Below are 18,641 nucleotides of genomic sequence, written 5' to 3'. Positions count from 1 at the left end.
CCTGCTGCCTGGAAACCTATGTCCCCACTGTGGAAGGATGTGTGGATCCAGAATTGGCCTCCACAGTCACTTACAGACTCACTGTTCATGGTCACAATCTTACTCTGCTATGAGGGATCATGGAAGAAGTACCTTAAACTGGTCCACTGTGCTTGTGTCTGCAGCTGAATACCTTTAGTGAAATATGTTACTATTTAAAAAACTTTAGATAAACATGTGTTTGCTTCACATGTATTTCCTGGGACTTTCCACATCTCACAGCAGAGCTAAGGGACCTACCTAACTTTCTGGGCGGTAACAGTACGGTAAAAGTTTTCCCCTTCATGGGTTTGAAGCAGAATGGTATTGGGACATGAAATAAAAAAAATGCTCCCTGGTGATACCGAAGCTTAAATTAACTGGAAGATGGAAGTAATGAGTTTCTGAAGGGTCTACATACAAATACTGAGACAACCTTAGGGATCTTAAATTTTTGGGGGTTGTTAGGTACTTTTTCTTAGAGGAGGAGCACTTAGTCAATTGGGCTTTGTAACACAGAGAGATTGTCAAGTACACTTGTTTCCTGTTCCCTCATCAGCACTCCCAGTTAGGTCCTGTGCAAAACATGCTAAGGAACTTGGAAATAAACAGAAAGGGGAACTTTCATCACTCCCAGGCAATTCCCTGGATGATCCTTGCTTGTCTCCTTTTAGAAAAAGTACACGGAGAAGGCAACTCCAGTCTTGCTCAAAATAGTCAAGTAAGTTTTTGTTTCACAAAATTATAGTGAGAAGGCTTTGAAGAAAGGCTGTTCTACACTCGTCTTGTTCTACGCTGTTCTATACTTTGCTTGGTGAGGAGGCAGAAACGTGTTTTTTGTTTCTACCAGTCTTGTGTAGGTGTTGCCCTTTGGACAGTTGCATCTCTTAAATTACTTACGTGGCTAATTATCCCCCACAGAGATGAAATAATGGCCTGATAAAGATCAAGGTGAAAGCAATTTGATAAGGCTATAAAGTTCAAAGGGCCACATAAAAAGGTAGACAGGTATGGACTATGTCTTACTGTTCCCCACCCTTTTTATGGTATTAATGTGCCTTTACCTCACAGTATGTAAAGTTATGGATAGGGCTTATTCCATCCTGATAATTTCAGGTCAGTTGTCAAATGAAGTAAAATGTGAAGTTAAACATTAAATTCTCTAATTCTTGTCGGGTCCCCTTAATTTGTGTGTTTCTGTCTGCTGCTTTAGGGACTAGATTTTTAATTGAAGTTGTGAGACTCGGAAGTCTGAATTCAGCAGAAAAGAGTCAGGAAGTTGGCTTTGTAAAGGAGAGTTTGGGGATGCTGGACTAGATAGGGCTCTGGTCTGATCTAGCACAGCTCTTACATTCTTAGAGCCCCAGAAGTGGGGGTTTTTTGTGGTGGGGAAGGTGAGTCAGTGAGTGAGGAACTTAAGCTGGAGGAAATTGGAGCTCAGTTGCTGCCCTTTGGGTCAGTCCCTAGAGCTGTTGTGCAGATCTTGCCATCAGTTTTTGAGATGCACTGAATGCATGTGACATGCTGCAGTGTCTATTAAAACAGGGCATCTTGGTTTTACAGTGGTACCTCAGGTTAAGAACTTAATTTGTTCTGGAGGTCCGTTCTTAACCAAAACTGTTCTTAACCTTAGGTACCACTTTAGCTAATGGGGCCTCCTGCTGCCGCCACACTGCAGTGGCGCAATTTCTGTTCTCATCCTGAAGCAAAGTTCTTAACCTGAGGTACTATTTCTGGGTTAGCGGAGTCTGTAACCTGAAGTGTCTGTAACCCGAGGTACCACTGTATGTGGTTTAAGGCTGCTTGTACCACAATAATTTATCTGCAAAATATTACAGGTCTTTGTATCACCTTAACTATAAAAATAGGATATAATTAAAATTTAAATACTTTTTGTATGTCCTGTGAAAATACCTCCAAGCAGCAAATTGGCATGGGCCATTTGTTCAAAGGGACCCAAATCTCTCCTCTTTTGTACTTAAATATCTTGGTCTTTTAAAAGTATTCTTTTGCCAGTGCTAGCCTAAAGGGTTTTGACAGGAAATGAAGCCACTCCTTATCTTAGTGTTCTGCTCTTTGAATAGCTTATTACTAAAGCATGATACATTTTTTGTTATATGTTAAATGTGGTTGAACTGAAGCTTGAACTTCATTTATGTTTGATTCTACCTCCAAAAACTGCATCCCTGTATCAAATTTCTCCTGTGGAACATTGCATAACTTATCTGTATCAGGATATTGTGCATCTGTATCAGGATATTGTGTTTTGCATTTTCCTGCCCAGTATATCATTGGCTGAGGTAAACCTTTGAGATATCCCAACACTGCTAGGTGTGCTGAATCATTGCAGGGTAGAAGCGCAAAACGAACTTCACGTGGATATATCATTTTAGGCAGTGGCCCTATACTGAACTTATCTTGAAAACTGCTTTTAGTCTTTGTACTAGCCCTACAGTATTGTAGAGTTTCTTCATGTTCAGAAGTCAATGAATCGTTTCTCAACAGGTGTGGAAGACCAAATGCTATGTGTTCTCTTTTTAGTTAAATTTCCACAATGCCCATCAAACCTTATGAGCTCTTGACATGTCCAGATGTGGTGTGGGGAGGGGGGCTTCTTTCCCAGAGAATGGTAGATTGGAGACTTAAAAATGCTTCCAGATTATTGGATATGAATGAGAACATTGTATGAAGTGAAACTTGGAGGCGGCAATGAAAACACAGAAAATATGCAGACACTGGGCACAAAACTAATAGTTTTGGCATGTGTTTGGTCTGCAGCTTGCTTTTGTAGGTGTGAATGATGTAAGCCCCAACCAAAAGTTGAATTCAGAGAGCTTCGTGTTTCCTTTCCTATTTTACAAACCCTCGTCTTGAACCAGCACATAAGTAACACTCTCCATATGGCCAAAACTTTAAAGGTCTTTGGAAGCTAGGTGTTTATAGCCCCTTGAGTCTTGAACAAAACCTATAGAATAGTGCATCTTTATATAAAGCTGAACAGTGGTTGGATTTTTTACAAGTTGCTTCAGTTGACAGCAACTGGAAGCTAACATTTTAGTCATGAAAGTTGGAGGCAGGAAACTATTTGGGCTGGTAAGGAAACAGTGAATACTACATCAATGAGTATTTTAAAGTCTTTATTTCTAAGACTCCATTTACAGAATTTTCAGGCAAGAAGAAAACCAAGGGTTGGCTTCTGTGTGTTTTTTCCTGTAGACTGTTTTGCTGTCTTCTGCCCTTGCCTCCTCCGTTCTCTTCTTCCTGGGCTCTCTAACATTAAAACCATTAAACTAAATCTTGGCAGCCCGGCTAGGTTAGATGACTGTAATGCTGCTTTAACATTTTTAATCTGCTAAATCGCTTAAGTATTTCTATGGCTGCCAAAGATAAGTCTCTAACTTTGAAGAAAGCATTGGTGTTGAGCTTTATTCTTGCTAATGGTCAAAGCCTTTGGCTGGCTTTTGTTTTCCTTGTTTCTGTTTTATTTTGAAGGGAGAAAAGTTGGGTTCTCACATGATTCCAGCACCCATGAGTAAATTTAAGCCACTTCTCACATTAGGCATGTATTAATATTTGGAACATAGTATTGCATTCAGTGCTTGCATATGGAAGAGTTTAGTTTGAAGTGGCCCTAGCGGTATACAGATAGGGTTCCAAACATGACTCATTTTATGCAGCACTTCAGTGGGGAACTAGAATTGCATTTTTTTAAAGGAAAGTTGCTGCTTGTGAAACTGTTGGAAAAGCTACTTTGGTGCCATTCAGATGTTACTCCCCCCCCCCAATGGTACTTAGGGTGAATTTTGCAGTGGCTTTGGGTCCACAAAGATTGCAAAATTGGATAAGGTTTTTGCCATTTTCTGCTGTGGGGAAGGAAGCATGATCATCAAAGGCAACTTCCCAATCTTTCTGATGGTACAATCTGTCTGAAAATAAACAAATGACCTGCTTGCTATGTCTCTAGCCTGTTAAGTCTGCTTTGTCTTCTTATTCCTCCTTCAAGTCCTTTAACATGGCTAAATTCCTCTTGAGTTGCATACTTGTGGCTTGGAGCAATTGGCCTTGCTATCACTCGGTCTCCAGAAATCAAGTGTGTGTGTGTGTGTGTGTGCGCACACACACACACACACACACACACACACACACTGATATAGTCAACTAGCCTACTTTGGCTGTATTAGCAGAACTATTGGAGTAGCATATTGTAGGACAGGGAGGACTAGTACAAACTGGCTTTCACAACATAACCATTTTGATTTTCAAACTGCTGTGGTTTCATGCATGGATGACAATCTTACTTGGCTACAAGTGATCACCAAAGAAGAATGTAATTTTTTCCATGTACAGCTGTCTTTTGGACCTGGTAGTTCAGTAGCATGTGTTGACTACTACTGTGTATACTACAGGCTTTGCTCGAAATGTGTTTAGGAACTGTAGCTGGTGCCAAATGTTGCTGCCCTGTTTTATTAACATGGTCAGATTGTAAAGTTTAAGTACGCTGGTTTTGGTTTAGATATCTGATTACTACATGTAAAGCTCTAGAATAGATGGTCTAAGTACAGTAAACTTGAGTCTTCTCTCATATGAAACCCCATGATTAAAGTCTTAAGAACCTTTACTTGGGGTTCTGTATAACCATGAAAATAGATCTGTGGGCACATGGAACAGCCCCTGTTTATGGCATGCACTTGATAAAGTTCAGGCTACATCACTTTGCAGTTAAGACATCAGTAAGAACTTTTCTTGTTGGCTATATTGGGGGCAGGTCTGGGTGGATTCTTGTGTGAGAAGAACACCTCTAGAGGTGTCAGTGTGGGTCTTCTGCATTTTATACTCTATTTTCATGAATGTCATGTGCTATTTCTGTTCACATAAGTTTAAAAGACTGTTTCAATAGAGATGTTAATGAATTTCATATGTTAATTTTGCACTGTATGAAGAGTGATTGCTTTTTGCTGTATCTACCACCCATCAGTTTCACTGAATTTTGGTGTGGTGAGGATGAATAGAAACTGTTCTGCATGCTGTTCATAAGTTTCATTAAACTTTTGTCTCCACCCCCTCTTTTTCTGAACGAAAAGCTTCCAGTGCATACCTCATTCTAAAGTCTTAGTTACCTGCTTCATTTTCTCTATCTCCCCGCCCCCTCAACTGTTATCCTTCAGGGAATCTGAGGAACCCTGAGCATTTGCCAGGGGATCATTGCATTGTGCAGAGGATACTGGGGCATATGCTCCAGAGTGTACTGTTACTCTTGGGTCTCATGCTCCCTGCATCATCTGATGGTGCCCTGGAAATCCCACACCAAATGAGCAGCTGTGTTCACATGTCATAGAAAGCCATAAACTTACTACGACATAGCAGCTTGCTAGTGCACACTGCTGAATCACTCCTGTTGCTTTCTTCCCTTTGAGCTGGAAACAAGAAACTGCACACCCTGGTTTAGTGTGACTATTGGAACCCAGTCCTTTTTGTCTTTCTCACCAAACAAACCACAATGTTAAGCCAAGATTTGTTACTGACTTAGCAGTTCTGGTTTGTTTGCGAGAACAAACATGGTTTGATTGTATGCTATTTTTGTAAGTTGCTTTGAGTTTTCATAAAAAGACTAATCAGTTCAATAAATAATAATATAATGAGCCTTGGTTGACTCATCACCCTAAGCCAGGACTCAAGGTTTATGGCTCCCAGCTAGATGAAGAGAGTAATTCAGCAGTGTATAGTAGTGGGCTTCTGCTCCATAGCAAATCAGTTTATGACTTAACGTGATGTGCAAATGCAGCCAGTAGTCCATAGAATTCTCTCCTCACTCATTGAATGGAACCTGTTGCTGTTTTAAATATCAATGAGAATTTCTTTGTGTTGCAGATTTAATACAGTGCACAAATGAGATGAACGTAAATATCCCACAGTTGGCGGACAGCTTGTTCGAAAGGACAATGAACAGTAGCTGGGTGGTGGTATTCAAGTCACTCATCACAACACACCATCTAATGGTGTACGGAAATGAGGTAACTTATTACTGCAGATCACTCATACATTAGAGAATTGGCTTATTCAGTGCAACCTGGCTTTTTGCCCTGCATTGGGGATAATGAATGGTATTTAATAACAGCCTGAGGCTTAACTAATGCATGTTCCCTGGCAAAAATTGTGAAAGCTTATTTGGATGATCTTGATCACTTACATGCCATAAATAAGTTTGTAAGTGTCTCTGAAACAGGGATTGGTAACCTGTATTCCTCAGGACTTCAGCTCAGATTAACTGCATCTAGCATGGCCAGTGGTTAGGGATCTGGTCGAAAGACATTGAGGATATAGATCAAGTGTGAACAACTTGATCTATAGTATTATTAAAATTGTTAGTGTTAATTTTGTCTACAGCTATAGAATTGAACTATAGAAAATTCAAAAAGGGTGGGAACAAGTAATAGGGGCAGTTTAGAAATAATCAGCTTGCAATAATTTCTGAGGAGTAATGTTGCTTTTTGCATTCCACAGTCTTCCTTAGGTTCCACATCTCAAAACAGGTTTTTTGTTTTGTTTTGGTTAAATATATATCACCCCTTCAGTAAAACTACTAACACATTTGTTCAGTTGTGCATTTCCATAATGCATGTGGTCAGTCATAACTTGGGAGAATGCTGAGGATAGTGTTTGAACATGAATGATTATTTTTTAATTTTTCTGGCTACATATTGCCTGAATTCATTTGTATCACAGAACCATAATCCTTCCTGTTGAAGGGGGAGGGGAGAAGAAGTAGGGCATTTTGCAGAACAATGGTGCCACATCACCATGTGAAATACATTCACGATCTCATTCTTAAAACACTTCCTTACCTCATACTATGCTATTACAAAAGTTTTATTTATACTGCTCAGTTCATGTATTTGGCATTGATGAGGGTGTAACCAGAGAAGGAAACGGCACTTGTGGGCTGGCTGACGAATGAATGGGACTAATATGAGTCATTTGAAGTCTGCATCATTTACCACATGGTTAAATTGTTTACTGGCTAAATCTCACCAATGCATGTAAGTTCATTCACTGTTCAGAGTAGGTCATAGTTGTAGTGATCCAGTCTTCTTGTCCAAATGGGATTCAATGTGTGCTAGAATATATATTTATCTTAATATAGTCTTTTGCTGATTTTTACACCAGTGCTTCCAAGTGACTTATAGGACGACACAAAAAAATACAACAAGAAGAAAAATATAAAAACAGCAGTAAAACAAGACCTAAAATGCTCACCCAGTATATACTGGGGGCTGTGCTCCAGCTTGCATTGCTCACCAAACTCCACACTCCCCTTTAAATCTTACCAATCCCCAGGCTGAATGAAGGGTTGCAGCCGTGAGAAAGATGGATGGGCTTCCTTTGTCCACCTTGGGTGTTTTTTTTCGTGTCTGTGTAGTCAGTCATTATAGGACTCAGGCAAAGGAACAAGGGGGCAGGGTGTGTGCATTAAGGGCAGCCTTGGAACGCTGCGGATGTTGCTTTTGGCCCAGTTGCTTCTCCTGAGGGGTGCTCCTTTATCCTGCATGCTGCTGACTTATCTGCAATGCCTGGTACGTGGTGTAGGGGATAGCAGTGGATCCACATGCTGGCTGGCTGCCACTTCTGGCAACTTTCCTCATTGCCACGGTGCCAGCTGCTTGGGATGTGGAAGCAGCAGATGATCTCCAGGCTGGCTGGGGATGAAGAAGATGGCCAGTAGCAGTGACAGCCAGCCTTGGACTGTGGATCCTTTGGGTAGACATCCCAGGGCTGGCAGACAGTGGAGCCAGCAGAGCAGGGTGGCTGCTGCATCCTGTTTCAGCTGTTTGTCTGAAGCTCAACTGGGCTGCCCACTCACTGCCTCTCATCACTCTATACTTCATATTGCCACTTGCTGTGACCAAGCAAACCGCAGCATGATGACACTATTACAAGTTAAATATAAGAAAATGAAAGAGAACACACTATGCCCACCCCAGTTAAAAGGATGAGCACAAAAATATTTGTATTCAGAACTAGCCTTACATTTCTTGAGACTGCATGCACTGTGGTTCGACTTACAAGGTGAATACCTATTTTTTACTTCCAGGATGGTATTCCTTTCTAAATAGCTCTAGCTCATCAACTTGGATAGTTCGCTTTAAAAAGCAGGCATTTGAAGTGCCTTTGGATCCGTGCGTGAGAGGCCAGCATGGGAACTGCTCTGGTTTGCTTATTTGGATTGGACAATTTGAGAAGATTTCTCTTCTGTACTCACCACATCACAGCTGAATCAATTCAGACATTACACCAAACTGTAGTTTGAGACCCAAACTGTGCTTGCTGAGCTAATGAAAGCTGTAATTCCAAAACCTGGAGGGTATCAGATTGGGGAAGCCTGGCTTATAGGCATTCTGACCTAGGTCACTCTATGTTAATGATAAGATACACAGAAAGAGCTACGTACAATTCCAGTCAAATAATCCAAAGTCTTTTTATCCCTTCTAGCGTTTTATCCAGTATCTGGCTTCCAGGAACACATTGTTTAACTTGAGCAATTTCTTGGACAAAAGTGGATTGCAAGGTAAATCATTTGGTTTGTTTCAAGTGAGTCATGACATCGTTGAAGGTGTCTTTATAGCAGCATCATTGCTTCGGGACTCAGTTATCATTCTGAAAAGTGTAACCCTTCTGGTGGAGACCTCTCCCAAGTGCTTAAAAGATATTTGAACTTCTCTATATTCTACAACAGCCTGCAGTTGAATAGTAAAATGTCCACACACACACACCCCCGAATTAACATTCATAAGCAAATTCATTAACATTCATAAGGAAATAACAGATAACACAGACATCATCTTTAGTATGCAGCTAATGAAGCTGGCCCATAAAATTATTTCTACAGTTAGAGAGTGAGATGTACAAGTTCTAATTTAGTCAAAGGAGAAATGTGGGAGAAGAGGAAGCTCAGGGCATGTCTTTGTCTAAAATCACTTGTATATGGAAATCTGTGCTTTTAATTTATTTGATTCTCACAGTAAGTTAGATATATTTGTCCATAGGGTCCAAATGATGATCCTGTGAATTTAAATTGTTACGTTCTTAATGTTTAGTCATAATTGTTCATGCAAAACAGGGAGCTAATTTGTTTTGTCTTTCTCTTCTTTAGGGTATGATATGTCCACATTTATCAGAAGATATAGCAGGTATTTGAATGAAAAAGCAGTTTCCTACAGACAAGTAGCTTTTGATTTCACAAAAGTAAAAAGAGGGTAAGGATTACATTGTCTGGAATAAATTTATTTTAAGGTGTAGCTTACCATTTATAGCTTCTGTTCTAATTACTCATAAGTTTACTTAAATGTAAAAATGCAACTTCAAACGAATAATTGACCTCTAAAAGGTTAAGTCTTGCTACCAATGGAACCAAGATCTGTTTTTACACCACTGTGCTTTGTGTTCCAGCTAGGTAATGATTTGGTTCCCAGGTGTTTTTTATTCGTATGTTTTTTTAATTAGAAGGCTATGTGCATGTGTGTGTGCTTTTGGGAAAGGAAGAACTTTGCAGATCAGAGGGTTGATGTAGTGCTGATCTAAATAACTGCAGTGAGTTTTGCAGCTTCCACAAAACACATTTTGTCAAGACAGTCATATTAAATTTGACAATTAAAAGTGCCAAGTGACAAGCAAGTTTAATTAAGAAGTAATTCTGGACTTGAAGTTGGAAGCTCAATATTTTATTTTTTATTTTTAAGCTGGCAGCAAGGGCTTTTAAGTTGATGAAGGCTGAGAAAGGAAGGCAGTCTTCGAAAAGATTTTTGGATATACAATTCTTAAAACTCAAAAGTATATACTAGAGGGAGTCAACATTATGGAGCGTATTTGAATGAGCTTTTAAATGCTGGTGTTTTGTCAAGTAGTCTGGGAGAAGAAACATTCCAAAAGCTCTTCACCAGTAGCATCTGCATTTCCATAGAAGTCCAGCCCTTTGCTCCCATCCCTGTGCCTTGTGCTATCAGGCTTTTATCCTGTCTCTGCCAGCCCTGCATCTGTAATCACTTGCGATTGCAGTCAACTATGTGACTAGTTCTACACGGGCAAGGAAGCTTTAGATTTGTGTTATTTTAACAGCAAATGCTGTCAAATTTCTTTTGAAACTTTGGAAAGTTTAAAAGGCAGCATGTGATATGAACGTAAGAGCCTTGCTGTGTCAGACCAGATGTCAATCTAGTCCATCATACTGCTATAACAGTGACTATTCACTGCTTTATAGGAAGTTCATAAGCATTATTACCTAAGGGCAGAGTAGATTTGAGGGGTTGAGAGGGACAGGAGGAGAAGTTCCTTTGCACAAGCAGAACAACTCACACAGTGATTTCATTGGACACCAACTGATACAACTTGTACTGAAAGTAGTTCAAAGGTCTTGTGACTTCTGTGTTCTTGAAAATTTGAAATGACTGACGTTAAGAGTATAAAAAATAGAAAGATCAGTAGAATTCTGCTTTGCCATTTTTGTTCCTTTAATTGAGTCTAAAATGTTTAATAGTCATGACACACCTTTAAAAACTTGACTGAGACACTTAGGAACTTGGATAGATCTTGAGTTACTCTCAACTTAGTAATGTTTCTCTTGCTGTTGATCTTCTTGCTTGCTTTCACAGCAAGTAGAATCATAAAATCATAGAATCAGAGCTGGAAGGGACGCCGAGGGTCATTTAGTCCAACACCCCCCCCCCATGCAATACTTTTGAGTTTTAAGAATCTCAGTTAAAACATCCGTGACAGATGGTCATCCAACCCCTGCTTAAAAACCTAGAGTAGGAGTGAGTTAAGTAGTTTAACTCACAAATACAATCACTGTAGCATACGACTACACAATGATTTTAAATATTTTAAAATGCCTTGCATATCTAAACATGAAGTTACCAATATCCAATAACTTAACATCCAAATGAAACTGCAAAGCTTGCCAGCGTTAGCACTAAGCTCCCCTTCCCCCAAACCATTTACACCTAGAGTCAAAAGGCCAGAAATACCATGGGAGTTCTCCTTGCAGGCCCACTCCCCCAACTCCTGGGGCTGGAAGTTGGGGCAAGACATCCAGTTTTCCCTGTTGTATTCAGACAAATTCCATGGACTGGGCAGAGAGCGTGAGCTGGACACAGGCCTCCTATTATCCTTAGTGGACTGGCATATTGCTTTTATGCATGCATGTGGGTGGCAGGGGCAGGGGAAAGGGGAGGGAGAAGAGCAGAACACCCTGTGTCAGCCATCTCTGTGTGCATCATGCCAAATATGTTTTGCTTACTGATGTGTTTCTCACTTCTTCTTTCTCTTAGTGCTGATGGAGTCATGAGGACTATGAATACTGAGAAACTCCTAAAAACAGTACCAATAATACAAAACCAGATGGATGCACTTCTTGATTTCAATGTAAGTGTTTCAGTTACGGCATCGATAAAGGCTAGACTACCGACTCCTGGTTTCATAAAACACTACCTCTTAATGCCCTGTTTATATTTCTGCCCTTTCTGGATAAAGGCAGTAAAAAAAATGTTCAAATTTAGTCTCCTATGTGGAAGAAAATGTTTGGTTCTAATATGTGTTGGTGATGCAAGCAGTAATTTTTCTGAGTTGGCAAACGCTAAATATCTTAAACTATATGTTCTCTTGGGAGCGAGAGACAGATGTTCTGATAGGAACTGAGAGCACCAACTACAGTAGCAACTTTCCCCAGCACCTGCGTTGTAGTTGGGGGTCACTGGCACACACCCTTGTCGTTTGGAAAGCCACTTGCGTGTTTTTAAGACTTGTGCAACTGCTGCAGAATTCCCAAAGCCAATGAGAGCCTTTATTTCACCAGGTTGTCATGTCACAAATTTATAGTGCACAATGTCAAAAAGCAAGACCGATCTTTGCCCTGCTTACTGAAGACAGGAGATAGCTGTGGATGTTTTTTCAAACTGAACTAACTTCTTTCTTCTCACTGGCAGGTCAACAGCAATGAACTTACAAATGGTGTAATTAATGCTGCCTTCATGCTTCTCTTCAAAGATGCCATTAGACTCTTTGCAGCGTATAATGAAGGGATTATTAACCTGTTGGGTAAATACTACTTTTTTTACATCTCTTCATTGTACTTAGTAGGCAAGACAGTGATCTTTGTTTTGACTTCCTGCAAGACAATTTTAAACTGCCTTAAAGAGCTGCTTCTCTTTACATGTAAACAGAAATATGTAGGTGCCTAAACGCAAGCTAGTCTGGAGTATTTTTGGCATGAAAAATGACTTGCTTGAACTATAATTTTCTTGTCCAGCTACCACACAACCAATCTGCAAAGCTGACAATTTTCTCTTTGGATCTTAGGGAAGGTGACAATTTTGTTAACTAATTTAGCTTTTGGCACTGTCTCCTTAGGGCGGCTTTCATAAGTGGAATTTGTGGGTTGGAATACTTTACACTTCCTCATGGAGAGCTGCCATACCTCCAGAGGAGAGTGGAGTTGGCTAGGCATTCCTTTGTGCTTCTGAATAGGGTTTGTCCCACATACAATGTGAAGAGGAAATGCTGGAGTTGATATAGGAAAGTTAGTGTGTGGCAGTCATATATGCATTTGTACAAATAAACAATGAATCCTGTTAGGCATGGGTAGGCAACTCCTTTGTATGCTCCTGCTTCTCTTTAATGGCGTCCCAAGCAGCAGAAATATAGCAGCTGAAGCACTTAATCTTTGAAGGTAAAAATGTTTCACCTGATGTATTTCCAGCTTTCAGGCTGCAGTTGAAAGGGACTGGGGCAGTCAACAAGAGCAACAATGGGAAAGAGCTATTTTCTTCGTGCTATAATTTGTGGGCTTCTCAGAGACAGTTGTTTAGCTGCTGTTGGAAATAGGATGCTAGGCTAGATGGACCTTTGGTTTGATTCGGCAGGGCTGTTCTTAGATTCTCCATGCAATGTATCTGCAATAAGATTAGTGCATGGTACGGTATGGCCCAGTTGTGCCATTATTATTATATTCACTTTGGTATACAGTATGTACCTACCTGCTAAATCTTTATGCATTGGGTTGTCCATACAGGAATGAAAGTTGAGCCAGTAAAAAAGTTGAAGCTACTTACTAGCATTTGGTAGGCCACTGTGGTTCTCATGGATTGCTTATAACATGAATGGTTTCTCTAAAGTAAAATGAGGATTGTGGTGCAGCATGCAGCAGAACATGCTCATTCACAACATTAGAATAACTTTGGGATTTTGTTTTGGGTTATGTTTTGTTGAGGAAAATGTTCCTAGATTGCCTGTCCCTTCTACACCAGGTTGAATATTTAATTTCTATCTGAAATCATAATCATTGTGAGAGGGGGTGGTTATTGTTTTGTTTTAGTTTTATGTACTCTCTGGGTTTTTTCCACATTTTTATGCTGTGAATCACCCTGAGATATTTGGATAAAGCTTGGTATACTACTACTATACAACAAATGCTGACAAACTCCTGCCAAATAGGTGAAAGTAAAAGTAAATAAATAAACTTGATTGAGTTTAGTCTGTGAACACTGAAAATTGCATTCAGTAACTCCACAATTTTGACACTTACTAGATTTGCACAAGATTAATACCATTCCCTTCTGGCTGTTGACACCCTCTATTTTGTGCATTTACTGTAAAATAGATTTCTGGACTGAAGGAGTCACATTGCAATCACTTTTTGGTGTCTGGTTTTCTGCCTGCTCCAGCGAAATGGTCACCGTTAACAAAATCAGGCTTGAGTAAGAGGAGTTGTTCTTTAGTGCAAATTCTTAACATGTTGTCATTCTTCAGTAATATGTCTAGAGTGACTTAAATACAGCCTTTGCAAACGCAGGGTTTTACTTTCTAACTATAACCATAGACTTATGAGTCTAACTTTTACTTCAGTCTGAGAACTTGAGGCTTCCTACTATGTCTTACTTTGAAACTGCTGTTCCTGCACCTTATCTCCAGCTCTTGAGCCTAAACATAAACACATGATAGAGTGAAGAAGAGTTTGGTGAAGGGTGAAGGTTATCCATTTGCTTGGCAAACACCTCTGATCTTTGTGACTGGTTTACTCATTTGGCTGGTTTGGATATTAGGGTGAGCCATAGCTGAGGTTGGCAAAAATGAACTTAGCCCAGGCTTGCACACTCACCCCCCCTCCAAAAAAAGAAAAAGAAAAAACGAGCTTGGCTGCACTGAGAACTTTAGAAGCTTTTGCTTCAATTTCAGATTAACTGCAGTTTGTCGTGCTGTCCAAGCTGGGGGTTTTTCACTAACCATCATTAAGATTAACAACAGTTGAGGGTTTTGGGTGACACACCAAACTGCAATTAATAAAAAAAAAAAAGCTTCAAATCTCCTTGTGGCTGCACCAGAGGAGGGGGTAATGTGCAAACTAAGGAGGTGGCTAGGGTAATTCTTGTAATGGTTTAGCATTTTGTTTAAATGACATCAGCACTATTAAACTGTAAACAAATACATTGATGACTCTTATTTTTTAAATTCTCTTATTTTGTAGAAAAATACTTTGACATGAAAAAGAATCAATGCAAAGAAGGCCTTGACATATATAAGAAGTTTCTGACTAGAATGACAAGGATTTCTGAGTTTCTCAAAGTTGCAGAGGTAAAACTTACTGGTCCATCCAGTTCTGCCATCATTCAAAATGACTAGATGCTATTAATGAGAGTTTTATGGAGATCAAATGGTGATCAATATTTTTGAGCTAGAATGCTTAAAGTGAGCTAAAGACCCATCTACACTAAGTTAGGGTGCGGGGAGAATATTGGTTCATTCAGAGCTGCCTAGGAGATCGATCATATGACACCAAGTAATGTGTGTGAATGAATCAGCCTTGTGGTGGTGTACACCCAAGTATTTTGAGCTGTTACATATAGAATGGAAGGATGGCAATCCTGCACAAGTTTCAACCCTGCATGCCTTTCTTAGATAATTCCTCACATGGAAAAAAGTATACTCATGTTTTGGGGTGGAGAATTGTTCCATCTTGCATTAACTTAATATGTGTAATGCTATTTCTAAGCTTCAGTGACAATGAATGGGTTTTGAAGGGACACGTGGGATATTTAGGGGAGAATAGGGTCTATATTAGGGGTTGTAAGCCCATAGTCCACCTCAGGCCCACAAAGCATATTGAAATGCTAGCCCACAGCATATTTGGTGGTAACTTTTCTCCTCCTGTGCCAACACTGTTAGCATGTTAAAGCACTCTAGAAACGAGGGAATGCTCCTTCCTGTTTCTGCAGTGCTTTGACCTACTAGCAGTGGTGACATGCAAAAGGATGAAACTTTAGCTATTCCCACTTTTTGTTTTAGAGGGTTGCCAACAATAAATGCTGCTCTCAGACCAAAGAAGGCTAGTCATTCCTGGACTATATCTATTGTGATATCCAGCTCTCCCCACCCCCTAAAAAAAACTCAAAAGCATTTGCTGGCAAGTGTTGTGTATGCATCCTCACATCACCTGGGACAAGAAGTTGAGCTCGGAGCTCTCTCCCCTTCCCCGTAATAACACTGCAGATGGGGATAAAATGACCTTTCCACTTGCTTTTTTTCCTGGGCCCTCCTGCCTCCCATTGCCACAGCTGTAGAAGAAGCCCCAGTCTATTTCTGCAACTAAGGTGCAGTGCGTGGTGAGTTGGGTCACAGAGAATGTTTGTTCTGAGCTCAGTCTCACATCCACCCTCCGACACACACATTCAGCTCATTGCATTGGGGAAAGAATGAGTGGCAAAGGTTCTCATAAGTTCTCTGCCCTGCTCCCTGTTTCCTTCTGCAGTTCTTTGTAGGTTGCTGCTTAAATGTAAAGGTGCAGTCTTGATGGCAGCAGCAAAAGGGGTGTGCACAAGCTTGCAATTTGACCAGGATTGTAGTTCCAAGGATACAAACAGCCGTCAGGAGTCCAACAGGAAACCTGTTTTATTAGCATTAACTTTGCTTATTCCATTGCTGAAATAAACTATATTGTAAAGAAAAGGCCATTCCTAGTAACTCTGGTCAGGATAGATTTTGATCACTTGTTATTCAGAAAAGAGGCTCTTCATCCCCTTCAATAGCATATGACACAAAAAGTGAAGGACTGCAGAGCTGGTAAAATCTGCACGTGTTTTTGGCAACATCATTAAAAATGACCTTGGCTGCTTTCGGCGTTATTGATATATACCGTTGACACACTAAAGTAAGCAAGTTTATATTTTTCTTTACAGGTTGTTTTTTTTCTTGAGTGATATGATCCTTCATAGTGTGTAGAACAGCCTTTTTCCCCCTTTCATGTTACCTTCATTGTGCTTTCTTCATCCTGTCTTTAGCCAAACATGGTTAAGGCCTATATCTTATTAAATCTATTTGTTGTTACAGCAAGTGGGGATAGACAGAGGAGACATACCAGATCTTTCTCAGGTAGATGATTTTATGCATTTGTCATGCATGTCCGTTTGGCCTGTCATAATCAGAAAACCTTGGTGTAATCACTAATGCTTTAATTGGTTGTTACCATGTTCTTAAATTGGAGGGGTTTTTAAAAAATGGGGTTTGAATCTGTTGTTGGTTCCATCGTCAGACTTCAGAACGTTTCTCAGTTGCTCTGTTTCAAAGCTAATGATCCTTGCTAAACTACTATACTTTGAAGCAGTAGGTTGCTAAATTTAAAATCAGTTTAAATTCTGTATTAGAGGTGCAGCTGTCTATATAAGCATTTGCACCCAAAATACTAATTCAGGTTGGCAAAGATTAATAGTGCATTAACATGTTTATGTGGCTTAGTAGCTGCTTTCAAGTTTTACCCTTGGAACATAGAGAGACTACTCATTCATGAATGTGCCATTTTTTCCTTGTGCTGTCCTTTTGTATTTCTCTTCAATGCATGGATGGTTGTTTTTTTTTTTTAAATGAGCAATCTAGGGCCACATGTACCATGCAGCATTTTAAATAAAATTTTGGCGATGGTGCTGTTAAGAGCTTCTGCCTGTATTTACCTGCTTATTGTTGAATCCTTTGCGACTGGAGGACCTGACATTTTTTGCCTTTAATTTCTCAAAGGCTACTGATTTTCTTTTGTAGGCACCAAGCAGCCTTCTTGATGCATTGGAACAGCACTTAGCCTCCTTAGAAGGAAAGAAAATCAAAGACTCTACTGCTGCAAGCAGGCATGTTTTAAATTCTCCTTGTAGTTGGCACCATATGTTGGGCAATGCTTGAAGATTCCTCAAATATGCTTCACACGTGTCCTTATTTGTAAAAATCAAAAGAATGTTACTTGTTCAGGTGTTCTTATCTGGGTGCAATCATGGTAACACGACACCCTCTGTTATTTCCAAATTTGAAGATTTCCTACGTGGCCATATACGTTTTCCCAAACATCAAATATAAATGTAATAGGTGATGTAATTAACACCAGTTGATTTCAGCAAATCTAAAGTGTAATGGGTTCGAGTTTCAAGCTGGGACCTGGGAGACCAAGATTCAGCCAGGGTTCAAATCCCTGGGTGACCTTGACCAGTCAGTCTTTCAGCCTAACCTGCCTCACTGGGTTGCTAGCATAAGAAGAGGGAGGGAGAACCATGCATGCCACCTTGAGCTCATTGGAAGGCAAGGCAGGATATGCTGCATGACTTGGCTGGATGCAGCCTGCAACTGCTAGAAGAACTCAACCTGCTTATCTCTGCCAACCAACCACAACAGCAGTGCAGAAGGTTGTGGTAGCAGCTTTCTCTTGCCTTTGTCACCAATATAGCATTGGTCACACACTTTAAAATGAACTGATATAGCTTCTAGACTTCAGGACCAGTAAGGAAAAGGCATGTGATCTAGGCTAGACCGAAGTGGTGTCTAACAGCGCTATGTCATTTTATCTCTCGGAAGTCCTAGAGATTGTGTGCTGCTTTGACTTTGTTTGTACAATCAGGCCAAGTGGGGCACATTCCATTGTGAATAAACTGAATCCTGAAATAGACGGAGCATGGCTGACTTCAAGTGTTTCCATCAAATTGCCCTTCCATCAAATATGTACAATCTCTACAGAAACACAGGCAAAATCTGCTTCCCAGGTTAAGTCTACAAAAGAAACAGAAAAAGAGTCTTGTATGTTTATAGGAATAAAACAAAGCGGAGCTCTGTTGATCATCTTTCTCTGTTGTGTCGTCTGTATAACTGCCAGATTTCCTTCTGTCAACTTTTCCTAGGGCTACCACTCTTTCCAATGCAGTCTCCTCCCTCGCAAGCACCGGCCTGTCGCTCACCAAAGTAGATGAAAGGGAAAAACAAGCTGCACTAGAGGAAGAGCAGGCACGTTTAAAAGCTTTAAAGGTGGGCATGATTTTTCCTTTGTACTGAGTGTGGTATATAGGCTGCCTAATGGTTGCACAGCAAGTATGAGGGACCTCAAAGCTCTCTGTCTAGCTCTGAACTCTGCCATCCCCTCCAGGTCACACCCTTCACTTGCCTTGCTCTGCATCCTCCCCTATTGCTTGTGCTTTTGAATTATGATAATACCTCTTGCTTGCCTGGATAGAGGGAGCTGTATGTCTGACCACACTCACCACTGTATGGAAAAAGATTTCCCACCCTTAGTATATATAGTGTTCAAAGACGAAAAAGCAGGCTGTGTATAT

The 18,641-nt window shown here is 40.3% G+C and overlaps 1 protein-coding gene across 11 annotated transcripts in view; it reads left to right on the top strand.

Moving 5' to 3' along the window:
* Nucleotides 1–18,641, top strand: part of PICALM (phosphatidylinositol binding clathrin assembly protein) — a 66,961-nt gene that overhangs the window by 20,376 nt on the left and 27,944 nt on the right. For 10 of the 11 annotated variants that reach the window (XR_008330097.1, XM_053385523.1, XM_053385526.1 and 7 more), the window contains exons 2-10: nucleotides 5,887–6,029; nucleotides 8,506–8,581; nucleotides 9,167–9,269; nucleotides 11,340–11,433; nucleotides 11,994–12,105; nucleotides 14,531–14,637; nucleotides 16,390–16,431; nucleotides 17,092–17,177; nucleotides 18,213–18,336. Coding sequence is in view for 10 of the 11 variants with exons in the window: in XM_053385523.1 (XP_053241498.1) it covers nucleotides 5,887–6,029; nucleotides 8,506–8,581; nucleotides 9,167–9,269; nucleotides 11,340–11,433; nucleotides 11,994–12,105; nucleotides 14,531–14,637; nucleotides 16,390–16,431; nucleotides 17,092–17,177; nucleotides 18,213–18,336 (887 nt within the window). In the remaining variant the exon portion in view is untranslated. The remainder of the gene's footprint in view (nucleotides 1–5,886; nucleotides 6,030–8,505; nucleotides 8,582–9,166; nucleotides 9,270–11,339; nucleotides 11,434–11,993; nucleotides 12,106–14,530; nucleotides 14,638–16,389; nucleotides 16,432–17,091; nucleotides 17,178–18,212; nucleotides 18,337–18,641) is intronic. The other variant, XM_053385532.1, reaches the window with a different exon arrangement.

This window comes from Podarcis raffonei, chromosome 4 (genome assembly GCF_027172205.1).
Source record: "Podarcis raffonei isolate rPodRaf1 chromosome 4, rPodRaf1.pri, whole genome shotgun sequence".
NCBI classification, from domain to species: Eukaryota; Metazoa; Chordata; class Lepidosauria; order Squamata; family Lacertidae; genus Podarcis; species Podarcis raffonei.
This window is presented reverse-complemented; position numbering and strand designations above follow the sequence as displayed.